We start from the raw sequence: 27,955 nt of genomic DNA, 5'->3' as shown, positions 1-27,955 counted from the left end.
GCCTCGGGATCCAACCCTGGCTTTGGGAGCCAGCTCTGGAGATACAAAGGATGTGCAAAATAGCTGTCAGCTATACTGCCTGCACCCCCAGCACAGAGATAAATTCTGTGTTTTGGTGCCAAGGAGCACGGAACAGAGCTCCCAAGATCAGGGCCTGACTCAGTCAATATCAAAATATAAACTATGCAGCACTCCTAACTCTGCACGGAACAGAGCGTCCTCACCAGCACGCCCCAGCATCAGAAAATCCCAGTGAAGTCAGAGAGATGCATAGCGTTGCTAGGCTGGGCCTAATGAATGATAATGGCAAATGAAGAGAAAAGAAATGACTAAGTACAATTCATTTACAAAGCAAAGTAGAGAAGATGAACATTTCTATGCAACAGATACATATTTACATTATATATATAGAATTTGTAGGTATACAGTAGGTGTACTACATATGTACCTATATATAAATATCCGTGTGTGTGTATGTGCACATTTACTCAGTACAGCTAAATGTTAGTAACATCAATACTAAAAAGCATTATTGCACTAAAAAAATCCCAACAGAAGCACTTCTCTAGCTGGGTGTGAGACAGAAATGGCTGATCTGCTTGGTTTGGTCAGCCTAAATAGAGCTCAGAAGATACTTCTGACACACTTGACTTTCCTGTTTGGTTGTCAAACGTACTCTGAATAAGAGTACCCTGAAGGAAGGGGGTTCTGTGCTCTCAACATGCGGTCCTTTTCCCAGAGAAGTAAATGGGAAAGCAACCTTGGAGAATATGAGTCATCTGATCTGTGAAGCTGAAACCATGAGGCAGAGACTAGGCAGATGGAGACACTAATGTGAGTCACACTAAAGAGGCATTTAAAAATGAGAATGTGTCTCATCTTTCTCATCTTTGGTCATTCAGTTTAGGTAAGTTTCTCAGTGAGTAGGGCACTAACATCTTCCTTTCAGTTCAGCAAGACAGTGCTTGCTATGTGCCTTCATCAGTGCTATCTATCCACCCCACAGCAGCTGAGACTAAGCTGCACTCGCTCTCTACTTGCTTGGTCAGTGAAATACCATGTCTGGGCCACCACCCTGCCCTTAGCAAGTAGTTAGTGTGTTAGCACCCACAGCTGGGTGCCCGTATCTGCAGCCTCCGGCTTGTGAAATAGGATGGTGCAACAGTCCTGCAACACAACAAGTGAAGATGAGTAAAGCGGCTGTTCTCTCACTCCACCTTGTCCTGAGGATGAGGAAAGCTGTATGTTTTTCTTTAACTTGGTCCAGTCAAGTCTGCTGTTGCTTTCTACAAGGGCACCAGCAGATCCTAAATCAGTAGAAACCAGAGATATCACAGGGAATGACAGTGTGTCCACACAGACTTGAGTCCTGCTCTTGAATGAATAGGGGACATGTGCACCTTAGCGGGCAACCCTTCCTCAGAAACACCACCCTCATTAGATCGGTACCTGCACCCGCCCGAGAACCCAGCCCTGCATTTTCTGCGTGATGAAAATCCCTCTAATTACTGAATGTTGCTATTTTCAATGTACTACACAAAGTTTGGATCCTTAGTTTTTCAGACATGGTCTGCTTTGCCTGATACCGATATATATGAATATTGGCATATCACTGTCGCTCAGGCCAGTATGGTTGATATTTTGCTCAATGTGTGATACCAAGTGGAGAGTGAACAGGCAACCCCAAAGATTTCCTCATGCATTTATAACATTGTCAGCTGAGCTGCTGCAACCCTGAGGAAATTCACCGTGCTGCCTTCTGGCAGGTGAAAGTACAGTGACGTAAGGGAGTTGCAGCTCTTTAACTCTGGCCTCAGGGTCCTATTCTTTCACTCTGCTTTTATTAACAGGTTCCTGATTTTCTTAAGGCAATTTTCCATCTTTTTTTCTAATTATTTATTGATGTTTAAGAAGTACTGACCTATAATGGTTTTAATTTGCCCAAAAAAATTAATTCTAACTACAGTACTGGATATTTCAGTGACTGGGATGTAGTGGGGCATTCGGCTCACGTCTGGAGTCTCGATGTGCCGTTGCTTTCAGGTGACTCTGAACGGACGGCAGCTGCCATCAGGCCGGGCAGAGACCCTCCTTGCAGTGCCGTCACAGGTGATGCTCCATGCCATGGCTGCCTCGCTGCAGAAAGCTTCCTCCCGTACCTGGGGCAGAATGAAGCCCTGATGACACAAGTGCAGATTTGTTATGTAAAAAGTCACACCAGTTTACCGGTCACGCAGCCGGTGATACCGAACACCTTGCAGCTTGTGTTTGAGCGAGTTAGTAGAGGGGTGACTAGCCTACGGCCCTGGAGCCACAGGTGGCGTATAAACTGCTCAAATCCCTGCCCATCCCGGCTCTGCCGGCGTGCGGGCTGTGGGGAATGCTGACATGCCCAGGGCTGGAAGGAGACAAGCCAGCAGGAGCCATTGCAGCCAGCATCTCCCAGCTGCCCTGGCCCGAGCTCCATCTGCCTCGTCAGCTCCATGCCGAGACCTTGGGGTGTTACAGCCAGGTCCTTCAGCTGTCCCCAGCGCCCCCTCCCGTCTGCGGCACGTGTCCTCTGCCTTGCTGCCTTTTTGTATTTGCCTGTTCAGGCCAAAAAGGTTGGGCAGAACTGAAGTAACGTAAGGAGAAATGGTGGTTTTATACATCCCGCCCACTGCTTATAATAAAATCCCACCTGTACGTAACTAAGCTAGGAAGTAGTACACATTAAACTATTCAGAATAATAGGTATTTATTTTCAGTGCTATTTTCATTAAATATTGGTTTCATATATCCATGTCTGAGGTAATAAATTAAAAATAAATTCAAGATTTCAGTCCCATATTTGTGCTGCATATTTCTTCTACCATTATACATAATTTTGAAGCAAACACACATAGTCCATAATTCTGAATGCAGCTAGGATATTATTTTAACACAGTCACTTTTTGTTTCACTATAATTTTGCTGAGAATGGTTATTGCATGATACACTTTTAATAGATGTTTTAGTTATACTAGAGTTTTCTATTAAATCACACATACCGTAGTTATAGGAAGATGGGCATGAAGATGTGCTTTGAGCCAAGAAAGGCAAATATTGAATCGGAGTGATAGCACATACTGCAGGATTATTGTCTGCCTGCACTAGAGCCCAGATCCAGCAAAGCCATTTCAGTGTGTGCTTAGCTTTAGACATGTGAGTCGTTCAGTGCCATCCATGGCCTTAAATGTTTGCTGAACCAAGGACCAGGCAAGTCTGCAGACCTAAATTCATAGACTTCTTTAACCGTGTGTTATTTGAAAACAATTTTGCTGGTTTCATCTTTTGTAAGGTATTTTGTAACGACCTTCGTTAAGATTTTTCGTATCAGTGAAGCACCCATGAAAGTTTCTAACCTGGTTCATAAATACACTATGAAAAAATAAGCAGCTACAATGACTCTCTTCTACACATTTTGTTAAAAGCAACACCTGGTTTGAAAAGTTATTAAAGTAATTTTTCCCATGGTAAAATATATTTAAAAAAATAAACTCTTCATTTCATCATCTTCCATCAAACATATAAGCTTGTTAAAGGGCAGTGCATACCTCAGGTATTTTCATTTATAAATGCAAGAGATCAAGTGTATCAATCTTTTTGCACTTAAATGCTGGTGGTAGTAAGGCCCTTTCAGCTAAGTCTCCATCAAGCCCAACATTAGTGAGCTAAAGAAACAAACAAACAAAAATTTTGCTTGCATATAACATTTTCATAATCCTGAATTGAAAAAAACCCTCTCTGCTTAGAAAAAAACTCTTATTTAACTGCTGCCATTAAGAAAGTATACCTCACCTCCATGTTGTTTTAACTTTAATCAGTGATTCTGAATGCAAAGGATTTAAACACTCACTAAAATTACTGTGGCATGCCGTCAGACTCTTAATGTTCGTAAATTGTGCTAATCCCCATTTAAATCAGGAAGCTATAGTTTAGAGCTAGAGCTAATGGTTGTCTTGGCGTTAAAGGTCTAATTCCACCAGATTTTCTTTATTCTAGTTTGCAAATGACTGACAGGGCTCATGATGTGATCCTGAAAAACCGTTTGGCGTTATTACCAAAAGCTGTAGTCTGTGTGAAAACTCTCCATGCTCATGCAGTGAATTGCATCATTGGGAGGACCACGGCCGGCACTGCGGTGGTCTTGGGCCTGGCCAGGAGGGCACAGCTCTGCAGCCCGGCGTCTTCAGTACTCCACCGAGCTCACGATTGCCATTGGTTCATCAAACGTTGCCAACCTTATCTGCTTTGGGGTTGGGATGGAGAGAATTTCCCCAGTGTCAGTCGGGGAGTGAATACCATTGTCCATTATGTTTGAAACGTCCTCCTCGTGATCCTCGTACAGTGTGTTGATGTGCAGCAATGGGTGGGCTGGGTTGCAGTTCAGTGCAGGCGTGGGGTCCGGCTTGACTTGGTTCAAAGTCATACTTGTTGCAGCAGCAGTCGTGGCTATATGGTTGTGGTTACATGTGACAAAAGCCCCAGCAGCAGGCACAGTTCTGCATGTCTCAGATGAGTATAGGATCTCTTTTGCAGGATGAGAGGTGTCTAAAAGAAAACAAAACAGCCAGTTAAAAGACAGGTAGTCTTTCACCCTTCCAGTCCATCAGAGAGGAGTGTTCTGAACCAATAAAAACCACTGGCAGTTTTGGCACTGATTTCAGGAGTGGACCCAAACCCGAATTTTCTTGGGACCCTTTCAGAAATTTTCTTGGGACCCTTTCAGAAATCTAACAGGACTGTTTCAAAACAACAGGATTTTAAGCTCAGGGAAACAGGACAAACAACAAATGGGTTTTGTAAATCTTGCTATTTTTTACGCATGCTCATGCTTCCTTATGTGAATGGTGTTTTCGTAAAATGAACGGAAAACAACTCAAAAGTATCTTTTATTCTCCTCTACAGTCTGGCAGGTGTTTTATAAATGTTATGATTTAATGTTTTGACAAACGTTATGAATGTTGAAATCCACAGCATGGAATACAAAAAGCACTGATATTTTCAATGGGAAAAAATAGTGGTTACACATAGTAAGCCACTTGCCTTTAGAAAGAACTCAGCAATTTGACATTAACTGATGTCTCTTTCCAGAGAAGTCTACCTTACCTGATGGACTGCAGCGTTGGTGTAACTCAAAAGAAAAGCTGAAAGTTTTTAATGGGAATGGGGAGTAACAGAGCCCCAAAACTACAGTAATTATTTTTTGCCCTTAAAATATTCAAGCACTAATTTAGATGAAGGTAATTGAGACCAGAAAACTCCAGTAGTTTTGAGGAGTTGAAATCAGAGCAGGTGACTGGATAAGGAATGCTGTAGAATAGCTCACATGCACATTGGGGAGTTGGAGGGCTCTAAGGAGCATAAGGATTTGGAAGTGACAGAAACTTTTATACCTCAAATCACTTCTTTGCTGGGCAGTGGGGTGACGGTAGCTGTCAGTCTGTCGAGGCCCAGAGGGAGGTCTTAGCTTGTAATGAGATGAGAGCCATTGCTTTAAGTAAGTACAAATCTTTCTGTAACTTCAAGTGCATAGTGCTTCTTTCTTATCTCAGTAGCTTACAAAAATAAACAAGAAGATAGCTATCTGTCTATCAGTCTATCTACTGATCTATCACTTTTCTTTAGCGCTCACGTGGCTTTCCCCATCACTCTAGCACCTAACAATTACTGATATATTTAAAACACTCCTTTGAGGTAAGAAAGGGAGAGGATTTCCAAGACACACACAGGGAACTGAGGCACAGAAAGAGCATAATCTCCTGTGAGGCCACACGAGAAGGGAATGGCAGAATTCCTGAATCCCCGACCAGCACCGACACTTCAGACCATCCATCCTCTCTGGTCCACATGACACGAAGGGCAATTTAAAATGTCTCTTGTGTGAATAACAATATAAATGATCCGAGTTGTGATTTCATAGATGACAAACACATGCCAACCCCTAGGAACTGGTAGTTAAAGAGAATTTTTTCTACAGGCAGCTTTAACTGCCATTAGCACAGTTTCTCACACACTCCTAAGTGGCTGTTACTAGTCATCTACCATGACAGCTTCCATATGACTTGAAAATATGGCAGGTTTGAAATGTGCCAGGTGCTGGTGGAGCAGGAAGGGTATCAAGGAGGCCAAACTCTCCTCATTTCCTTGGCAAGGCACGACCATATTTGTAATTGAGAAAATCTGCTTACATTTGAAAAACTCTCTGCACCAACAGCCTGCAGGCTGTTTTTTACAGCTCTACCTGTAATAATCCTTATCCTCCATATAGCTGCTAAAGAAAGAGAACCCCTATTTCTGAGGCCTGCAAGCCCTAAGATTATTAGCTATCCCAAAATCTAGCAAGGTAGGTCAAACATTTCAGATAAGCTTTGAGTTTCTGAAGATCGCTACGCAAATTATGGTCTATGGAGGTGGTACGGGCATTATGGCATACTGTACCTTTGAGAGAGGAGGTAACGTGTACTACAACATTCTCTTCCTGGTTTAAAAATCCACCCTCTTGGCTTTTTGACGTAGGCATCGAGGGGATGGCTTGAATCTCTGGCTTGGGTTTTTTGCTACTAAGTATATACGGATGAACATCCAAGGAAAAGTGTCGTGTGTGTTTTTTTTCACTGCTTGTGCTTGGGATGGCGTTTGGCTCAGTTTTATGAGCGGACGATTGCTGTGAGGTTTTTGCAGCAGACTCTAACAAAGGAGCTATAAGGCTGTCCGTTGCTGTTTTTCTCCGCACAGGCTTCGGTTTTTCAGGTTTATGGTTTTCAACCTTCATAATGGCTAACTGTTCCTTGAATGGCTGAGGAAGGGGATTGGTAGTTGGGATCCATTTCATCTTCTTCCTTGGTCTCTTAATGATGAGCTGCTCATTAGCATCAATGTCTGCTGGATCAACGCTTGGGTCTATCGTTTGGATCCCTGAATCACGCATGGTTGGAGTGGCATCATGGTTGGACTGGGCCAACGCTGCAAGCAGCTGGCGTACCACGTTGTCATACATCAGATCACTTTCATTCGTAATAAAATCCAGACGGTTCAATGATTTTATGTGGTCCCGATTTTCATTACAAAACATGGCCAAAATATTGATGTCACAAAACTGGGACTTCTGCCACTGTTTCTTGGTCTTTATTCCAACTTTGTTCAGTTTATCAAATATGAAGTTGGACTTGCGAAATATGAAGAGGTGAATTAAGTTGATGAGGATTATCAAGTTCATGAAGCAGAGGAGAACAATATCTACACCAGCAATAATCCGCTGGAGCTGGACAGATGGCAGTTTACAGTTCACTCTGATGTGCAATTTGGAGCTGCTCGTTTTGTCTGGAGGCTCTCCTAGTGCACATGTAAATTCATTTTGCTTCTGCGTAGCATAGTAGGTGGATAAGTATGTAATTGGTATGATGCTTAAAAAGATGATGAACAAATGCCTCGCAAGATAAAGCTTAGCTAAAAAGTTACTTCGTCCTCTTCTTTCCAGGTATTTCTCAAACAAGTTCTGTTCAGGGCTTTTTTCCTTCTCTGCATTCTCAATGATCTCTCTCTTCTCTCTCTCAGTGATCCCCGGGCCTTTGGACTGAATCTGTTTCTCTATTTTTGGTGCCCGCCCCTCAGCTGCACGGTGGTAGCAGTTATCAATCTCCTGAAGCAAAAAATTAAGCTCTGAAGTCAGTCGGGTGGAGGCCAGAAATTCCCAGCCCAGAGCTGGAATGTACATTATACCAGCAAAAGCCAGCAGCGCATAAGGTAGGAACTTATGCTCAAACAAGGAGGGCCAGTGGCTGGCATCAACTCCTGGCAAGGCATCTTTTAATTCTGTCCAACAATATCCTCTGGCATACAAGGCTTGATCGCGGGTGAAGTTGTGTGGTGTGTAACAGTATATTGGCTCCTCTGTATAACAGAGAGAAAAGTCACTGCTGTGCATTTAACCTACAAAAGGAGCTCTGGAAAATAAACATTTCAAATGATATCAATTTTATTTTACTGTATCTTTACATTACCTTTAAGCCCTCCATGTCTATGAGACAGCTCAGCCTGCACATATCTTCACAAGCCTCCAGGCAAAACTATTTACCTGGAAGTTTTAGAATGAACCTGAGCTAGAAATGTCAGCAATAAATATGCATTTTGGTTTAATTACCTCACTGAGAACAATACTCTAAGCAACTGTGACCTAAACTCTGTAAAGCTAAAAGACCTGATATCCACTATATAGCAGCTGAGGATGTTATGTGCAAATGTTGAAAGGCTCGTTTCGCTGAAATTTAAGGTTCACCCCAGCTAAATATTCTTTTAAATAGAAAGAAGTTAGATATAGCTGAAGGCAATGGGTTTTTTTGTTTGTTTGTTTGTTTTTTAACAAAGTCTACTCATTGGATATGGTAGAAAAAATTAAAACCTAAAGACATACAAGCATTTAGTTAACTGTATCCCTCCCAGCTAACACTCTTGCATTAAAGTGCGACTGACCAGGACAAGAATCTGGTGTGTTAACTGTATTTATCACTATGAAAATTTAATTCTACATTTGCATCTGTAATATTGTTTTTTACAAAGTGTGCAATTAAATGGTGGAAATCACTGTCATACAGTATTATGGAAGAAACAAATACTGTGGAACAAGAAAGCAGTCAGACAAAGTAATGGAAGAAAAGTATAGCAAGGATTATTAAATACACAGATAGTGATGCAATTTTTCAGGACATGTTTAAGCCACAGGTTGCTGGAGGGTGGAAGGGTTTATCAAAGGAAGTAACACAATATGCTTGTCTATTTTAACACTCCTTCCTAAGAATTTGCTTTTTGCCTTCATCAGAGACAGGATATTGGGCTAAAAGGACTTTTGTCTTCACCCAGTAGATAAGTTATGTTCTTACACAATTACATTTTTCTAGCAATACATGAAAGTAAGATTGAAAAACTTGTGAAAGCTAGAGTAGTATTAACTGCTCAAAGAACAATGACCATTATCAAAACACCCTCTTCAAAGAGGAAGACCATATTTTCATGTGTTGGCAGGCAGAACAAAGGGAATATATTTTACAGTGTTCTGGTATATCTTTAAAAAACTTCCCAAAATGAGACCCACAGGGAGAAAGCATGTTCTTTTGAATTGAGAATCGCTCAAGAACAAGCAGCTTGCTCCAGTTCTGAACACAGTCTACAACTCCGATCGAGAACAGCTGGCTGGAACAGAGTGGTGGTACTGTTCTCTTAATAATACAGATCATGAAGGGAAATAATAAAAAATTATGTCATTTGATAACAATAAATATAAAAAATTAATAGGTAGGCAAACCCCCTAATCCTTTCGGCTTAACAGAGGCCTCCTTACTTGACCAACTACTTCTCATATGCAAGCAAATGAAAAGCATTTACTAGTATTTTGGTAAAATGTTGAAGTGTAAACCTCTTTTGTCACCTACAGAGATCTACATGCTGAGGACTGCACAGAAATTGTTGTGGGGGTTTTTTTTTAAGTGATTTAGTGAGGATTCTTCTCTATAAATACAACCAATTTAAACAGAGATGATAGAATAAATGATGTTACCCAAGACAGCATGTAAAGTGAGTAAGCCTGGCAAATTCTTTAAAATCACTTTTGAAGACTATTTTAAAATTGTCTAACTTCAATCTCAGAGGAGAGCTTAAAGCACTCTTATGTTACACAGCTTCCCATCTAGACTATTTTTGTGTATTTACAGCCATGTGTTACAAGAAAAATGCTCACTGTCTCTCTCGGTTTCGGTAATTACATGCCCTCCCAACCCTACCCATGAAGGGATGCATACAAAAAAGTTCAACTCCTGCTATCAAAGAGTTACTGCATGATTTTCCAGGAGACAAAGTAGATTCCTATGTGAAAATGTTCCCATGGGGGAAAAAAAGGCAAAGCAGTTTGGTGCATTTCTCATAAGCAGAAATATTCTGAATTGGGTGTCTCAGCAGAACCTGCCAATATGAACCCTAGTTTCCTATGACATACATGGGTCTCAACACCATGAATACTTGGGAAGACGGCAACAAGTATTCATACAAATAATCTGTAAGGATTATTTTTGGATTCATGTATCTGTTGTTGCTACCAAACAAACTGTGAACAGTTCTCTTCAGTTCTCTTCACTGAGACCTGGAAGCTAAGGTGACTTCTGCCAAAACTGTATATATACAACAACAATCAAATATGTTTATGTTTTTATAAATTAAAAAAGTAAACAATCAAAATGTCTTAACATTTACATTTATGTTGGACAGATCACTTACAGACTAACTCTACTCTCTGTCCATTGCTACTGCTTCAGTGAAGAAAGTCTGAAAAGCTTCACAACTCCAGTTTGGACTGAACAGCTTCATTAGAGACTAGTTCAAAAATGGGCTGCCCAGCCTAGTAAAGAAAGCAAATGCCATTTTATAGGAATTTGTTTGCTTTTCCTCTGTTAAGCACTTTTTAAGCTGCTCCCATTGCCTGGTAAATTGTGAGAGGTCTTGAATTTAGTGGGATAGCTGAGCATGGTGTCCCATTCTTATTCAATGTTTTGTTATTTATTGATGCTAGTCTAATATTTTCTTTGCATATTTGTTAAACTGACATGATTTTCATTGTATTTCATGTAAATATCAAGACCCTTCAGATGAAATCCTATCCTCAGTGAAGTCAGTGGGATTTCTTATAACTGATTCAAGCAGGGGCAGTGAGGTTACAATGCAGTTTTATTCAAATAGTATCTTCCAGCAAGTTTGAGCCATGCTCACCATCAGTGAATGTCACTAATTTTGGTAAAGTTACTCCACAGGGGAATTTAGCTTAACCTTCTTAGCACAGGACTTGACTCACAAAGCCGAGCATCAAATCATTCATCTAGAAAACTGTCCATACGATGGAAAAGAGAGGAAGACCCTTCCAGACAGTGATTCAAAGCAGAAGACTAATTTAGCCATTGCCTGGAGGAACCTGTCTCTCTTCATTCACAACAGGTTCTGAAGCAAGATCGCCACTAGGTTTGAGTTAGCTTTTGTGAATGCTTCTTCTTAGGCGATGGCAGCATTTTACTTTTCATTTAACCTGGCATTTAACACCAGGAAGATGTTTGATCCCATCGTAGTAGGATATGGACCTGTTTCTCCTCTACTGCAATCTCTGTCAATCAGGAATAAATGAAAAATCTGTGTCAATAACTAATCTTGTTTGTTATGAAAAGATGACAGTAACATAGAGCTGGATCTCAACATGCAGATCTGATGAGGGTAGGGGAGTAACAAGTTGTTCTCACACATAAAGCTCACTCTAGCTGTGAGCGCCCTACTTAACGCAGTTTCAAGAAGGCACAGCAGGCATATTTTTTTATTTTACAATGTTCTCCTGACAAGTAAGTAGAATTTAAAAAAGGTTGTAGCAGTGTTAAAATCATAGCTCTGTCATTGGAGCATTCAATATAAAAATATGTATTTGCTTTTAACTTTATATTCATAAAGTTTCTACTGATATTCTTTCATCCTGAAAATCCTCAGTTTAGGAACTTTTTCATATAATCACTCCAGCCACCATGAAATGCAGCTTTTCCCCAAGACTCCACATTTTAATTGCATATGGTGTAACCGTTCAATTGTGTAGGAAAAGACAAGAGAGTAAGATGCTGTAAAGAAATTTTTTTAAAAGCTTAGGGGACATTATTATTGCTGAGCAGGTTGGTCACCTTCTGAATGTTGTGTAGGCTTAAGACCATGAATATAACCTATTCCTCCACTCTCCTTGATAACTACATTCTTGTGAGCCCAGGAGCCAGAAATTCCCACCAAAAAAAAAATTGGAGAGCAAGGTCATCATTTCCAAAATAATCTTTTGCCTGCTCCAAACAATAATGAAAAGATGGGTCATGGTGGATGTGGATCTGTGATTTGCACACATGTGCATCTACAGCAAAGGCACAAAACCCACTAAGATAACTCACCTGCCATTGTTATTGGTGGCTGGAATACTAAACTCAACTTCTCTGCATTAAATGTGATGGGCTTACTGTGATATTTTTAGTTCTGATGCTCAGAGTAAAATCTCAGTAAGTTCAAAGTCTGAAGATCTGCCCTTAGGTCCACCTACACAAATGTGTTAACTGCATGCCAGAGTAAGAAGTTCAATACGATTTCAGAAAAAAAATCACTAAGAGTCCCTAAGAACAAATCCTGTCTTCAGTAATACTTACCTACAGTCACTGTCATTCCCAGGAAATATTCCTTCTGAATAATTTTTAAGACACTAAACAACCCTGTGTTAATACTATGCAGAAATAATTACTACATTGGAAAAAAAGTCCTTGATGTTAATATATTATAAAGTATATTATACTTTATCATATACTGACTTGACTGTAAAGATGCATACTAGGAAGCTTAGCTTCCCTTTTTTTGATACTATTAGATGATCAGAGGAGCACTACATGAGATAATACATAAATACATTTTATCCTGCTCACTGTGCACATAAGTAGTTTCTAGAAGTCCACAAAAAACAGTCTCATGGGTAAGGTATGAGAGACATCTCACTATATTTTTTGGACATGCAAAGAACATGAAATAATCAATGCAGAGCTACTTAGTCAGTTGTGTGGTATATTTGATTTGGTTATGCCACCTGAAGAATTAAAATCCCTCGACAACTAAATTCTTTCACATGCTCCATTCTGTACCATCTCAATCCATCAGTTTAAGTATTACTTAAATAGAGAAAAATAACTTGCAGGAAGTATTGTGGTACAAAGGGCATACTTTAGGGGAATGATAAAGGGTATGTGTTTGTGAGAAGATTGCCAAGGTAGGGAAAGGGATGAAAGAAGGGGCTATGCTCAAAAAACTCTTTAGAAAGAATCTCAATAGACAGTGTGGAAAGGAGTGACAGCAAAGTGTGGAAACTAGGAGCTGCTGAGTCTGCTGCCTGTTAGTAAAGGCTCTGAGAAACGCTTGTGGGTTTCCTGCAGGCACAGGCTCCCACTCGTACTGTTCCCAACGCAATGTCAGCCACGTCCTTTCCATGGCTCCCCAATCTCCACATACTTCAGCATATCTTCAGCTGCCCTCTTCAAGAGGTCCTGAATTCAACACCATTTGCCAGGTTGTAAGTGCTAGGCAAGAAAATACGTTAGACAAATAAATCTCCTGCTTAATTTCACGCAGGAGACACAGTACTGTAAGTTCTGAAATTCCTCTGGTGAGGGGCTGAGATGCTGAGGTTCTGAGGTTCGGCGTTGGAACTCCTGTGAAACTTCCCACTGCAAAAATGAATCCCAGATCTGGAAATGGAGCTACCAATGGAAAAATCTGGTAACTGCTGTCTAAACCATTCCCTGAAGTTATATCCCAATGGAGAATCACGGAAATGCTGGAAGGAACATCAGAATTTACCAAGTCCCACGTCCTCCTCAAATTAGGGTCAGGACTGAGTTCAGACCAGCTTGACTGGGGCTTTGTCCAATCTGAAAACCTCCAATGACAGAGACTACACAAACCACCTGTGCAACCTGCTCCAATGCCTGACTGTCCTCAAGGTGAACTTTCTTTTTCTTTAGGTAATGTCCAGTAAGAACAGCTGATTCACACAGGAGTAATTTTTTTCACTTTTGAGACATGGCCATTTACAAAAGTGAATGCAATGGCCAGTTGCACTAGGAACACATGAGGTAAAGTATGGCTAGAAGGCTACCATTGCAATATAAGTGGGTAGAACTCAGGTCTCAGCATTGCATCTCTTTCAAAGGAAGAGATATCAACAGCACAGTTCACCAAGGAGGCTGTGTGTGTTCATGCACGCAAGCACACACGTGTATTTGCCTATCTATTAAAAAAAAAAAACCTTGCAAAAAATGTGAGCTGGTGTACAGTATGGAGAAATGACACTGCCAAGAAGACACAGTGAAGTTGGTAGATACGTATCCTTCTCCATTACCTTCGCAAAGTTAAGTTTTTACAACTCTTCCTGGGAAAGTGAGTGAATTGCATCTAACACAAATGTTCACTTGCCCCTTCAAAATGAAGATAACAATGCCAATCTCTTAGTATTCAACACTGTAAAAAATTAGACCTGCTCCTAAAAAGACTTAAGTGACTTCATGCATTGGGCAGTTCCTTTGAAGCCAATGAGATTACTCATAGTGCATAAAATTTGGCATGTGCATCTCTCTTTGAAGAACTGATGCTGGAGGGGGGTCAATTTCAAGCTTCTCAAATACTGTTATGAGTAAAAGTTATTTAAATAAATATGGAAAACACATTTACAATGCTTCTGGTAGACATTAAAAAGTAAAAAAGGAAAATATTAGGAATAAACAGTATATGCCCCTATATAAAAGGGCAAATAACTTTTCACACCTACTGTATTCCCAGTGAAATCAAGTATATTCACCCAAAGCAAAATATAAACCATAATAATAAATGGTCTATGTCTCCTGTGACCTCCAGCTTTTAGAATTTACTCTGGAAAAAGAAATCACACCTCATTAATTTTCCAACTGAATTGCATGATTTCAGCATTCTAGTGCAGTAATTCAGTAATGCAGAAGGAATAGCACAATTTTCTAACAGTCGACAGGAAAAAAAAAAGGAACTCAGTTTTCAGAAAATATAATTAAAAAATGAAAAAAGATGATAATTCTTGTGCTTGCTAGAACAAGACAAAGGTAAATATGTGTCCTGTGCAAACAATTCTTTGAGGATCTAGAAGTAAACATTCAGCCTGACCACCACGGCCCTACATTGGGTGTAGGCAGCAGAAGTGGTGCTTAGGTGCTGCCGAAGAGGGTGGATCTCCCAGCTTCTGGACAAGTGGCTAAGCCCTCATGCTGGAGACCTGAGTTAGGTATCAGGTAAGTATATTCATGTCTACTTACTGAGTTAAATATACTACAGACTCACCCTGGGCCTACTGCTTCCTAGCAATTGGCCTTCTGCCCTCTTGAAGAGGGCTGCTAAGTCATTCTTATGCTGGTGCCCAACCTGCCTATGAAGAAAAGCTGGCATTCCAGTAAAGTTCTCTGAAGCACTCCTCATTAAGGTCCTCTCCACTTAAAGGAGAAATTCAGTGTTTAGGTAGAATCTCTGAATCTCCTTGCCCATCAGATGCCAGAACACAAGTTTGTAACAGCCAAGATAAATGACAAACTCTCTGAGTTCAGCAATAAATGCCAGTATTTGACAGAGGTAGTCCTTGTCACACTGCTCTCCTTACATTGTATCACATACGTGTAAGCAATCAGACATACATGCCTCATTCACCTTGGGTACTAAAAGGATTGCACAAGAAAGCAGGTAGCAAACTGTTTATTTTGAGAAACACAAATAATTTATTTAGTAGTTTTTCAGCAATTTTTAAATGGAAAAGAAGAAATGTCCTGGATCCTCTTCTCTCTGGAAAAAAAAGAACAAAACCCATTCATGTTACTGAGGTTGAAAACGTAGTCTAAGGAATCATATCATTATCTAAACAGTATACAGGTTTTCCATCTCAGTCACACAGTCCACAAGGAATATGTAACTCTCTACTTTGAATGTGATTTTAACACATGTTGGCTAATCCTCAAATTAATTCACAGCCAAAGGAAAAACGCCCTTAATTTAACTGGTTTATTTCAACTACTTTATTTAAAGGATATTTAAAGGTTAGAGATTAGTACAGCATGAGGATGGATTCCTGAAATTACTTTTGTGTATCAACTGTAACTCATACAGTCCTATTTAACTCACTGAGTTTACTCAAACAAATAAGAAAACATTTATCAAACTAAGCCTTAACTTAGCAAGCTAATTGTTATTACTTTTATCAAAACAAAAAGACAATACCTTTACCTTTCTTAGGGAATATTCTTTCCAAATCTGAATATAGGTTCCATGCCCATGAAGTCTTCCTAAGGTACAAATTTCTCCATGATCAACAAGGTAAGGTATAGCCTTTTTTGCCCACTCTCTGAAACCACTTGTCCTGTTTAAGAAAAAAATCTTGAAAAGAAAGTCCCTAAAGAAATGAGACAGGAAACCACTGCTGCTACTAAGTTTTACTGGCCTATACTCTACAAGGATTAGTCTAATGGGTGAGATGTAGATAAGCAGTTTCAAAGACTGATAAGTAATGCGTACCCCACAGGGGTAACTACAATGAAACGGCAGCAGCAGGTGTCCCCGCATTTACAATTTGGGTCTTTTTTTCCCTGCAGGACTGCTGCTTGAACTGCATGTATTTTGGATCTGCATCATCAATAAATTAGTAGTGTATTTTCCTAGTGTATATATATAAACTTACAGAACTATATTCCCTGTATGTAATAAACATTGGCTCTTCTAAAATCAGCTGGTATGCTGAGTTCACTTACCAGCAATCTGAGGCTTAAAGACTCGTAACGCCTGCCCAGGTTATTCAGGAGAGAAAGATACCTACTCCTACTTGGTTGACATGTTGAAGTCTGTTGGAGAAGATTATTCCCGAAATGGCAACTGTTATGCAGAAGGTGCAGAAACACCTAAATGAATTCCCTTACGCTGTTCCCATAGAGAAATGTTTCCTCAATAATGAGCTATTATCCACCATGTGATGGCCATGCAGTATGGTGGTAACATCATTGGAAAGAGAGCTTATTTATAGTGCCTGTACTGTTGAACATCACTAGGAGCGTTTTTTCCTGTGCTCAAGAGAGCTCTGTGAGACCACAGAAAACACCTGGAAGGAAATTAAAATGCTTGTATTTGTACATAGAGGTATGTTTCTGTATTATAATGGTGCTTTGTATTATGTTAAGATTTGAGGGAAGGTTAGCTCTGAATTTAAAAGACTGTATTAATCAAAGTATAATTAATGAAATTCAGCCATGCAGATGGTCCTACAAAAGTAATTTATGTAATACTTACTTCTAAATTTAGTGCTTACATGAGGAGATGAGTGGAATTTTGGTGATGTACAGGTCTTCTGCAGAGGAGAAGAAGTGATGTGTGAAAATAAGTGTTTTATGTTTTCCAAAGATCAAAAAAATATTTTTGGGTAATTCAAAAATTCTCCTTTAGAGATGGAACCCCAAAGCAACTACGCAAGCACCCAGACACTATGATAATGTGGACTAGAGTAACACCTAAAGTAAACTGCAAGAACATGTAAATGCCAAAGTGAAATGAATGATGAAAATCCAGTGAAACTGATGATGCACAGGCAAGGGTGGCTCCTTAAGTCAAGAGTTAAGCACAAAATAGAAGCACAGGAAGCAATGGGAAATGGCAGGTTTGTTCTAGTGCATTATTGTTATTTAATGACTAGAAATAAAATAGATGGCTTGTATTAAATACCTCTCGGCATAAACACTGTACCCAGAAAACTTCATATTGAAAAAGAAGAAAAATGCCAATAGTTAGCTCATTAGGTAATTATGTTATTTTAATAACATAGGATTTCGGAGGCAGAGATGGCCAGTCTACTGCTTTTTGGAAAACTGGTTCCTCCATGTGCAGAGAAATTGGGTTTGTAAAGTGTCAGAAGTGTTCTGATCTATTACAACAGAGCCAGGAGAATCAGCCTCCCATGGCTCCAGGGGCTCTGCCATTTCCAGTCTAGAGGTCTCAGGCACACCTGAACAAGTCATGAATCCCACAGAAGACAAGGCACCTCAATCTCAAAATGGTGAAATAATTACTTCAGCATATAACTAAATTGCTCTAGAAATAGTCACTGAGCACTAAGCTGCAAAAAACCACACCACGCACCTCAGCACCTGACTGCATCACTGCTCTGGTAACTTAGACTCTGCACAACAGGCATGGTGCCAGTAGAGAAAAGCAAACAAATCCCCAAACTTTGCTATTAGAATGAACTGCTGTATTTCCCAGTTCAAATGCAAAAGTATGTAATACAGGCCTGGGACAAAATCCCTGGTGATGGAAATATCTGCACTGATTTCTGTGTTTTTCTTAGAATAAATCCTGTATCATGGGAAACAAAGGAAACCTCTACAAGAATCATGCCAGTCTACTGTGAAATTATTCAGCTTTTGTAATTAAATAAGTATCCCTGTTGAAGGTGCCCACTGCAGTAATTTTTAATGCTAACAAAAGCTAAGGAACTCACTGATGATGTGGATTCTTCTTGAAGAGCTTTACAGTTCTAAGAAACAATACAAGCTTAGATTTCTTCTAGATCATGGATTTATATCCAGTTTAGGGAGAAAAAAAGCTTCAAAATACTTCAGGGTAGCTTTGAAAAACAGTCTTGACCTTACAATCATCTATTCATAAGGTCTCCTTTTGACTAAGATGAATGAATGAAGTAGTTCTTAAAGAAAAATATTTTCAAATTGTTGAAGTTACCTGAAAGCATGTACTAAGCTAAATCTCATCCACATTTTGGACCTCTTCACATACATGACACTTAGGAAGATGAAGGGTTTAATACTACAAACAGGGTCATGAAATTTCATATGAAAAAAGATGATGTATATGTGTCAATGAAGTTTAAGAAATGGAATTCACAAAAGAAAAAATCTGTAGCTGCTAGGAACTGCAGGAATGATTACATGTGAGGCTCATGCATTTCCTCAAGATTACCTTTCTATTTAACATTTGACTGTGTAACTTCAAATCTTTAAATGACCAAAACTCACAGAAAACCAACTCGTGTATCTTGTGAACAGCTCGTGTTTGTGTGTGAATTGCCCTTACCCTTTGGGAAAAATTCCATCAGCAGTGCAAACAGCCAGCAGCTGAACTGCAGCCAGCCTGTGGTTGCTTGTATTATTTCAGTTCTTTTTAAAAATACATGATTAGAAAGCACTTAAACACAATTGGTACTGAGACACTCCTTAAATTCTCTTATCACAGCTAATACCACCTCAGAACCAATTTCTGCACTGGTGTCGTCAAGTACATAAACCAATCTGGCCCTGTACTCTTAGCACTAACAATAATCACTTGGAAAAATGTCATCTTCACCTTCTTAATGTATGTGGCTTTATGTGCAATTAAAGAGGAAAAAATGGAAAAGAAGCTCAAAAGCCATCTAATAAGATAAGTCATGTAAGTATGTGTAAATATGCTGCCCACAACTTGAAACAGAAATACAAATTAGAAAAGTTGACCACAAGTACAAAATAAAACTCCACCTTATAATAGAGAAATCCTCAACATATACTATTTCAAACATACCGTAGGGTGAAATGCATAAAAAGACATTGAACTCACGCATATACTGTACTACACAGTGAAGTAAGCATTGTTTATGCAAAATGGTTACAAATCAGAAAATAAAACATAAAAACTTGAACTGACCCTTCAGTCATTTAACTTACTGTCTCCTTCCATTACTTCCTCATGAGAATTTTCTAGCAGAAGGGTGGTAGAGGGCTGAGCTACGTAACTGCTAAGAGACATAGAAATACAGTATTTATGAGCAACTTTTTGTTATTTTGTAGGCACTGTTTTATAAACCTAGCAAGAAAATCAATGCCAAAGCTTGGCTTTTGACTAAAGTATAAAAATCAGCTGGATGACTGTTTTGCTTTACTTTAATAAAAAGTATTAGTATTTAACAGCTTCTGAGGGAAAAGCAAACACGACTGCAATACAGAAAGAATAATTCACTGTGAATAGAAAGTCTGAGGCACTACACAAGAGGGATATGACTTAGCAACCCCTGTAATTGACCACATCAGTCCTAAAGCTTTTGAAAGTTTGGAAACTAAAATATTTCAATATCATGAAGATAACAAGAAACAGCAATGCATCCTCCTTTGGGCCCACTACTCTCTGGTCCCTCACACAGAGAGCCTCCCAAAGACATGACTGATAGCGTTGCTTCAGAACACAGCACAACACTGAAACAGGGTATTTAAACCACTTAGTAAAAACATTAAATGACACAAACAAATTAAGCATCACATCATGAAAGCCAGGCATCTCTTCATCTACTAGACTGTAGAACAGTGTCTTGGAAGTTCAGCAAATGCCATGAGATGTTTCACTACAGAAAGCTGCCACTCGCTGCCAGTAGCATCGTTGCTGTTCATGGAGGACAGAATACAGCACTTGCTGGTGAAGACCAGTATTAAGTACTCAACAGCATCCTACTCATGGCTGTGGTACTAGTTCCATGGTAAAAACAGGGAAGGTAAAGGAAAGGATGAAAACCATACGGAACACCAAACAAAGCCACTTCAAACTGATAATGAATGTTACAGTCTAATAATACTCTGCATTTTGTGCATTTTAGAAAGGAAGTGAAAATGGAAAGGCAGTGTATTAAAAGACCGATCCCTTTTTATCTAGGTCCATACCTCCCCAGACTGGCCATGCCTTGATAGAAGATACTGAAACACCATCACTAAAAACAACTGCTGAACACTGACACAGACTGTAGCTGGACTGGAACTATGTATATTAGAGTCTTACCTACTAACATTTAGAGTTTAGTGCTTTACTGTTTTTTCATTAAATATTCATCTGAGACTAGTCTGCTTCAACACGAAAACACTTTAAATACTTTAAAAATAGATAGATAGATAGATAGATAGATAGATAGATAGATAGATAGATGAAGAACCCCAAACCTTTTATTGTGGGAAAGGGAACAATCCAGCAGGCTCCAACACAGATAAAATGGAAGGACAAAAGTGATAACCTATACTTACAGGCTTACAATTTACTTCTCCACCATCCAGAACCTGGTATAGTCACCTACTCCTGCACTGGGCCAGTGCAGTATTACCAAATCTGAGCTCTCTGTTCACATTGGTTGTATTTCATTTCTAGTTTGCACAGGAACAACTAATTGCTCAAGCTGCTAGGGAATGAAAAGTCAGGCTTCTCGATCTTCAGGTATGAGAAGACTCTTAAAGAGTCAAACACAAGCATGGACGTTTGCAAAGCACTGCATATACATTTGCACGAGTGCTCCAGCAGATGCCTAAGAATATATAGGGTATAATGGGGGTTATGTCACTGTTCCGACAGAAATTCAAAGACATTCATATTTAAATAAAAAAATTAATTGCTATATTTAAAGCAGTAATTTCCAAATGAAAACAGAGCAAACCAAGGTAAGTTCCCTCGGGACTACCAACTGTGCATATTGTTATTCTCAACAAGAACATTGCTGCGGGAAAGGTTTCCCTTAGCCTATGCTGCCTTCTGTAGGCACCTTCACCAGGGCTGAGAGTCCTGTGACTCCAGAATACCAATTCCACTCAAATACAGATCCATCCACTGGGTAAGAGAAACACACCTCCAAAACTTTCCTTATTACCTTCAAGGTCAACATACACTGGCCCCTAAATTCAATATGTCCTGGGTTGATATGAAGTCTGGCCATGGGTGACTTTTAGAAAGGGAAACAATATTAATTCTTCTCTTGTGGGTACTCACGTGGGCTTTCTTTGTGTGGGGTAGCTGACTATTGCTCCTAAATGACTTTATGACGATCTCATGCCCAGTATAAATATGGCACATGGATTTATTCTAATTAACTTTCTAGGGAGGTCCTTTCTGGAATCACACTGGTTTGCTTGAAAAACGTTAAAGGAGATTTGGGAGACTCAGAAATGACAAGATAACAGGTTAGCTGACAGAGTTTCTTTACTCTTGTGAAAGAAAATTTAGGAAGTGCAAAGAAAGGCTGTATGCATTTCTTTGCAGATGGGCCAGTGCAAGAATTGGACCTTACTTCAGCCATCAGAGTGAAGTCCTGTCCCCACTGAAGTCAATAGTCAAACTCCTACTGACTCCTTCACAGCCTGAATTTAACTCTCAGGAGTACATGCTAGCAGTGTGTATGCCCTACACCGTCCCTCTGCAGAGGGCTCAATTTCACCCAAAATGCACTGCCATCCAGTAGTGAAATTTGGACACAAAATTTTATCACCCAATAAATTTTGGTTAGGTTACAGATTCACTTATAGGGCAAAACTGAACGAACGTTGATAGCCTTTTTTTTTTTTTTTTTTTTTTTTTTACATTGCGTCAGACTGTAAGGATACCGTAGGCACCGGGGGGCTGCATAACAAGGAGTGTGGCCAGCAGGTTGAGGGAGGTGATTCTGCCCCTCTACTCTACTCTCCCTCTACTCCTCCCACCTGGAGTACTGCATCCAGTTCTGGGGGACCCCCAACACAAGAAAGACATGGAGCTGTTGGAGCGAGTCCAGAGGAGGGCCACAAAGCTTATCAGAGGGCTGGAGCACCTCTCCTATGAGGACAGGCTGAGAGAGTTGGAGTTGTTCAGCCTGGAGAAAAGAAGGCTCCAGGGAGATCTAATTGCGGCCTTCCAGTAACTGAAGGGGCCTACAGGAAAGATGGTGAGGGACGGTTTACAAGGGCATGGAGTGATAGGACAAGGGGTAATGGCCTTAAGCTGAAGGAAGGTAGATTTAGATTAGATGTAAGGAAGAAATTCTTCACGGTGAGAGTGGTGAGGCACTGGAACAGGTTGCCCAGAGGGGTTGTGGCAGCCCCATCCCTGGAAGTGTGGCCAGGCTGGATGGAGCTTTGGGCAACATGGTCTAGTGGAGGGTGTCCCTGCCCATCGCAAGGGGGTTGCACTAGTTGATCTTCAAAGGTCCCTTCCAATCCAAAGCATTCCATTCTATGATACAGGTAATAGAAGAACAGCCCAATACCTAATTTAAAGCCTTTTGTAACACATTAAGTTCAGCTGGATTGTGATTTATTCAGAAAATCAGCATAGTAGCTGCTAAACAATTAGGTCTTGCCTTTTACACTACTAAAAGAGAAATTTATGATGTAATTTCTCAAAAATGAAGTAAGGAGCAGAACACTCCAATACAAGGACAAACAAATCGCTTACATGAACAGCAAATGCATTAACCTAAACAATGACTTTGCCCGTGGCACTAAACCAACACAATTAACTACATAACTTTATCTTCACCCACTGGCAAACTACAGTATACAATATATTACACTACAGATATAATGATTTTTACAGTTGTTAATTATAATCTTTTAAATAAATAACACACTTCCTTTGTCCTGTGTTGGGCACGGGGCTGAACTCTGCTTTCATATGTGCTTCACCGCAGCCTCTGTCCCCAGAAGGCGCAGCGCTGCCCTGGGATGCCCAGGCTTCCTGCGACGATGGGGTGCCTCCTGCGCACCCCAGGGCAGGACACCCCTGCTGCTTGGCCAGGCAGCCCTCACTACACTTGCACTGGACTGTACAGTTGCTCTTGACTATGCTTTAAGCTACGCTTGATCCCACACACATAAATTCAAAGGTAGATGAGAGAAGTACATAGGCTTTTATCTCCTCTATGCACTAATCATGCAGACTTTTCCAATCCAGAGCAAAAAAATTTTGTGAGAAACCACTGCTTTTTGATCACTACACTTTTATATCTCGAGTGCATACACCACTGTTTCAAGAGCTTTACCAACACTGATTAAATAAGACATGATAGACCCATGAAAAGGGGGTTGTTGTCAGTTTAGTGGCATGATGGTAGCTTTCCATGGCTTGCACTGGATATGATTAACAGAATTTGGAATAATGATAAGCATCAGTTTTTATTTCCCATTCTGAAGCTGTAACTGATGCACACAAGGGCTCAAAGCAAAGTTTGGGAAGCTACGACGATAGTCACAACCAAGAGGGCAGCAGGAACCTTATTCAATTCTGTCATCAAAGTTTGAACTTTCAAATGTATTACTCAAATTGCACACAGGGAGCAGTATCCCGAGCAAGCAAACGAACATAGATTTTTTTTTTTAAATATCAATGGCAGTGCATGGGTGAAACATAACATAAACTGCAGAATCAGTAACAAGCATGTATCCAGCTGGACTACTGTTATTACCACCATCAGTGTCTCTAGACAAGCTTGACTTAGCAAAGAGTCTGAGTACATACCATTTTGTTAAAAGAGTAACACCTGATTCAGGTCACATTAAAATTAATACGAGTTTTGCTCTTGAACTCTGTGGAAGCAGAATGGAATCCTCTAATCCTGGGCTGTTAAACTCCACTCCCAAAAGGAATCTATTTAGTTTCATCAGACCTTCATAGTGTTTCTATTATATTCTATCTTTAATTTTTTCCTTCTTATTATTTTTCCAACTGCAGGCCATCTGAACAAATGCATGACATCATAAGACAGAAGAGTGTTGTCCCACATTTTTTCAAAGACATAAGGGTGTTTTCTGTGTTAAGGGTGTTTTCTGTGTTGCCTTGTAAGCTTTGTCCTAGCAGGACACAAAAGGTTACTGCCCTATATCTTACTGGGTAAATGAGCATATGTGGTCCGTAAGCAGACACAAATGATACTGCTTGTGGTATTTCTGAAAAACAAATTTGGAAACACAACCACCAGCCTAGAAAATACTCTTTCACAGCGTAAAATAAATGCAGAAATTAAGTAGATCCCCTCTCTTCCACATACTTGTGTGGACTACAGTTTAGCCTTGCAGAAGGACATCCACTGTATTAATCTGAGTCTCTTAGACTTGAAGCTTCCTCTGCAGTCTGCAGTCTCGGAGGATTTGTTCCTATAGAACAAGTTACTGCTGTCTGCACAAGCAGTGAGTCATCAAAGGACTTCTGCTAGGAAACTCGCACAATGTACATGTGAAGGGGCATGACCTTTCCTGCACTCAAGGCTATCTTTAGGCCTATGGAGGTTCAAACCTATACATCACAAACAGTATGAAGGCACATATATAAGTATGCACTCTTGTAAGCTTCTGTAGGATTGGCTTTTTATTAGTTTACTTCTCTACAAACCAAATAGAGGAAGGGATCTCAAAACTTTTGCATTCTACAGAGTATCACCAAAGGTGACCTTGAATCCTGCCTTTCAGTCGCTATGAAGAGACAGTTTTCAGATGTTCAGCAAGCTCCGGATGCCCTGAAAAGATGGTGTCTTTGAGATGCCTCTGGATGACCATCCAAAACATGAGGCTCTTACCATTAACTGCGGTTGAAGATCTTGAGCTATATAACTGTATGTTTAAAAAATGAGGTAGACTGAAAAAGTTTTAACTAGAATTAAGAAAAATCTCAAGACTCCATTTGCAAGCAGTTATTCTTCTAGGTAATTTAACTTTATCTCATATTGAAAACAGGTATTAAGGATATGTAAGTGCTGGAAGTCAATCCCAAAGCAGTGTGCAAAGCAAGAGCCTGATTCTGGTATGTTTAGACTGATTGAATACAGCCAATTTCCACTACCCTCACGAGCTACAAGCCAGGTCAGTCCTGTATATTAAAGCGCTAATAATTTCATGTAAATCTTCAGTACAGAGCAGTCATGCACTGGCAGCTACGCTCATCAAGCCTATACTTCAGGAAGTGAAACAGTGTTCACATATGCGCTAATGGCCCGAAAGGTGTCATAACAGTTTACTGGGTCAGTAATTTTCAAGGCTCATCAAAACTTGACCTTCCTAGACTGGAAGGACTCCGCAGTGGTAGTGATGGGCAATCCAACCAGGCTTTTTAAATTGTTACTGGCTGCATGCAAGATGTAGGCCCTCAACAGAAACAGACATTGGTGATTTTGACTAGTACAATATGATGAAGCACAGAGTGCACGTGTCTCCATATATTGTATCAGTCTCCCCAAAAGCATCTGCCGCTCCCTAGCAGGCCAGTTAAACGCTCATGTTGTAGATACCTGAATTAACGTCAGGACAAACGCTTGAAGTCAGCCAGGGTCCAGCTCAGGACCTGTCCAGATCCACCTCAAGGCGCATAAAACCGCATCCTGTGCCACCCACACCAGCTCTCAGCTAGAGGTTTCCACCTCCCGGCGCCGTCGCTGCCCGCAGGCCAATGACCCGAGGCCGCTCGCCGAGCGGGGGCGGCGGGTCCCCTCCCCACCGGCGGGGAAAGGCGCTTCCCCACCAGCCGAGGCGAGAGGCAGCAGCTGTCCCCTCAGCGCTGGTGGCCGCCAGGGAGCGGCCGCCGCCGCGACGCCGCTGCCCCCGCCCGCCGAGGCGCGAAGGCGAGGGGCGGCGGCTGCCCCCTCAGCGCTGACGGACCCGCCCGCCCGCCCTGCCCGTTGAGGGCCTCCCGCCGCCCTTACCGGCGAAGTTCTTGGTGAAGACGAGGGTGACGAGGAGGATGGGGATGAGGACGGTGCCGATGGTGACCACGCGGTCGAAGGGCAGCTCCAGCTTCAGCTGGAGGAGCAGAGCCGCCAGCGCGCCCGCCTTGTCATCCTGCTGCCCGGGCAGGATGAGCTCCTTCAGCTTCTCGCCCGCCAGCAGCGCGGTGGCCATGTCAGGGTGGTTATCGATGATGTGTTGCATAAGCGGTGGCGGCGGGCGGCCTCACGCCGCCGGGCCTCCCCGGGGACGGGCGGCGCGCTGCGGCGGGCTGGCTGCTGGCGGCGCCCGCCCGGCCTGCGGGGACAACACCGACAGTGGTAACGGCGGGGCCGCGGCCGGGCTCCTCTGCCGCAGCGGCACCATGTTTGGGCCGGCGGGACGCTGCGGCCACCCCCGGCCTCCCGCCGGGCCCTGCGCGCTGCTCCCCCGCCGACAGCCCCGCGGGGACATACCCCTCGCCCACCCCCGCGCCCTGGGGAGAGCGGTGCAAACGGGCCGGAATTAACGATGCAGCCGGGCAACCGCAAGTCCAGCAGCAGTGCAGCGGCAGCTGTGCAGTACAAGGCAGCCTCCCTCTCCCCAGAGCCGTGCAGAGAAATGTCACGAGAGGCGGGCAACGAAAAGAACTGCCCGGTGACAGCTATGCAATTAAACGCTGCCTCCGCTTTGCAATTCATGCCGTACAATAGCGGTGAAGCAGCCATGCAACAAGACATATTGTAGCTGCCTCTCTTAAAGTGCTGCAGACAAGGAAGAGGGCATTTACCTGGCAACTTCGGTTCCCTCCGTTCCCAGGGAATGGTGAACAAAACCGATGACTTGTAAATAACAGCGGAAGCCGCAAATAAACTTACACTGGACCTTCCTGCCGGAAAAAGGTCCCTGCACCTCCACAAGTAATAAAATCGCTCCGGATTCGGAGCGGGAGGCGAAGGATGTGTTGATGCTTGTTATTGCGCTTGCATGGAAATGCCCGCCTGCACCAAGCAGCTGTAACGTGCAGAGCAATTCAAGAAGGGGCTTGCAGCAGCCGTGGGGAGGAGGCGAGAGCAGCAGCGGAATGAATTGCGGGAACGCAGAGGTCCTTTAAGGTTTTAAAGCGAACAGCTGGAGCCTGCTGAGCTGGGAGCAGCCGCAGCAGGGCGGCTGCAGGCAGCCGGTACAACACATGCGAGGCTGCAGCGTGCAACACGTTGCGGCGGCGGCCCCGGGCGGCGGCGGTGGCCGCGTCCCTTGCAGGAGCCACCGCGCGCCGGCACCGCGCATGCGCGGGCACGGGGCCGGGCGGGGACCGCGGCTGTTACCGCTGCTGAGGGGCGCTGAGGCGGGCGGGGCGGGGGAGGTGGAGGAGGGAAGGCCCTGAAGGGGACCTGGAGGCAGCGGGGGCGGGTGACCCCGGCAGGAGGAAGCCCGGGCTCCCCTCCCTTCCCTTCTCTTCTCTTTCCGGCAGGCCGCCCCGCAGCGCACACCGGAGCTCAGACCCGGGTACAGCGGCGCCTCCCGCAGCCCAGTGGCTTGTGAGGAGCGGTGTGTGTGTGTGTGTGTGTGTCAGCGAAAGAGAGGCCCTCCCCCGAGCAGGTTGTGCCCTGAAGGTCTTGAACATGCGGGCACATCACGATTCAGGAGCTCCCATTAGAAACCCTTCCAGCTGGTTGCTTTTTAAGTCTCATGTGGAGTTAGTCACGCTTGATAAAACAGCCCAAGGGGTAGAGAGCTTGCCAGCAACATAGAGGACAGCTTTCAGCTTGCCTCAGCGTAATGGAGTTCAAGCCTTGCTGTCCATCTCTGGAATGGGCTGGGAAAGGAGAACATACCACTCTCTAGGCAAAAGCTGGACCACACAGCATCAAAGGAGGGCATAT

The 27,955-nt window shown here is 42.2% G+C and overlaps 2 protein-coding genes across 7 annotated transcripts in view; one reads left to right on the top strand and one right to left on the bottom strand.

The window, feature by feature from the left end:
* LOC129204842 (endogenous retrovirus group K member 9 Gag polyprotein-like) overlaps positions 1-7,703 on the top strand; it is a 34,038-nt gene extending 26,335 nt beyond the window's left edge. The window contains exon 6 of the mRNA XM_054821549.1: positions 7,579-7,703. The gene's annotated coding sequence lies outside the window, so the exon portion shown is untranslated. The remainder of the gene's footprint in view (positions 1-7,578) is intronic.
* Positions 1,981-27,351, bottom strand: PANX2 (pannexin 2). Of its 6 annotated transcripts, XM_054821463.1 has the most exons (5): positions 26,860-27,351; positions 26,069-26,387; positions 6,463-7,914; positions 5,418-5,491; positions 4,497-4,572 (listed from the first exon to the last, which is right to left on the bottom strand). In XM_054821463.1, exons 2-4 carry the CDS (start codon positions 26,292-26,294, stop codon positions 5,460-5,462), a joined length of 1,710 nt encoding a protein of 569 aa, XP_054677438.1. In that variant the 5' UTR covers positions 26,295-26,387; positions 26,860-27,351; the 3' UTR covers positions 4,497-4,572; positions 5,418-5,459. The 6 variants fall into 6 exon arrangements, 5 of the variants coding, with proteins under 5 accessions (XP_054677410.1, XP_054677428.1, XP_054677419.1 ...); XM_054821435.1 differs by lacking the exon at positions 5,418-5,491 and having other exon boundaries at positions 1,981-4,572; XM_054821453.1 differs by lacking the exons at positions 5,418-5,491; positions 26,860-27,351 and adding an exon at positions 11,075-11,161 and having other exon boundaries at positions 1,981-4,572; positions 26,069-26,207.
* Between the last annotated feature and the right edge of the window lie 604 nt (positions 27,352-27,955).

The sequence above is a fragment of the Grus americana genome, chromosome 1 (genome assembly GCF_028858705.1).
Source record: "Grus americana isolate bGruAme1 chromosome 1, bGruAme1.mat, whole genome shotgun sequence".
NCBI classification, from domain to species: domain Eukaryota; kingdom Metazoa; phylum Chordata; class Aves; order Gruiformes; family Gruidae; genus Grus; species Grus americana.
This window is presented reverse-complemented; position numbering and strand designations above follow the sequence as displayed.

What these genes read in the sequence shown, in the direction of transcription:
- PANX2 (XM_054821435.1), bottom strand. Translation starts at nt 26,294, where the DNA reads ATGCAACACATCATCGATAACCACCCTGACATGGCCACCGCGCTGCTG. An exon ending in CTTCACCAAGAACTTCGCCG is followed by an intron (nt 7,915 to 26,068) that starts GTAAGGGCGGCG and finishes TCTGTTATACAG; the next exon opens with AGGAGCCAATATACTGTTAC. An exon ending in CGTTACCTCCTCTCTCAAAG is followed by an intron (nt 4,573 to 6,462) that starts GTACAGTATGCC and finishes GTTTTCTTTTAG; the next exon opens with ACACCTCTCATCCTGCAAAA.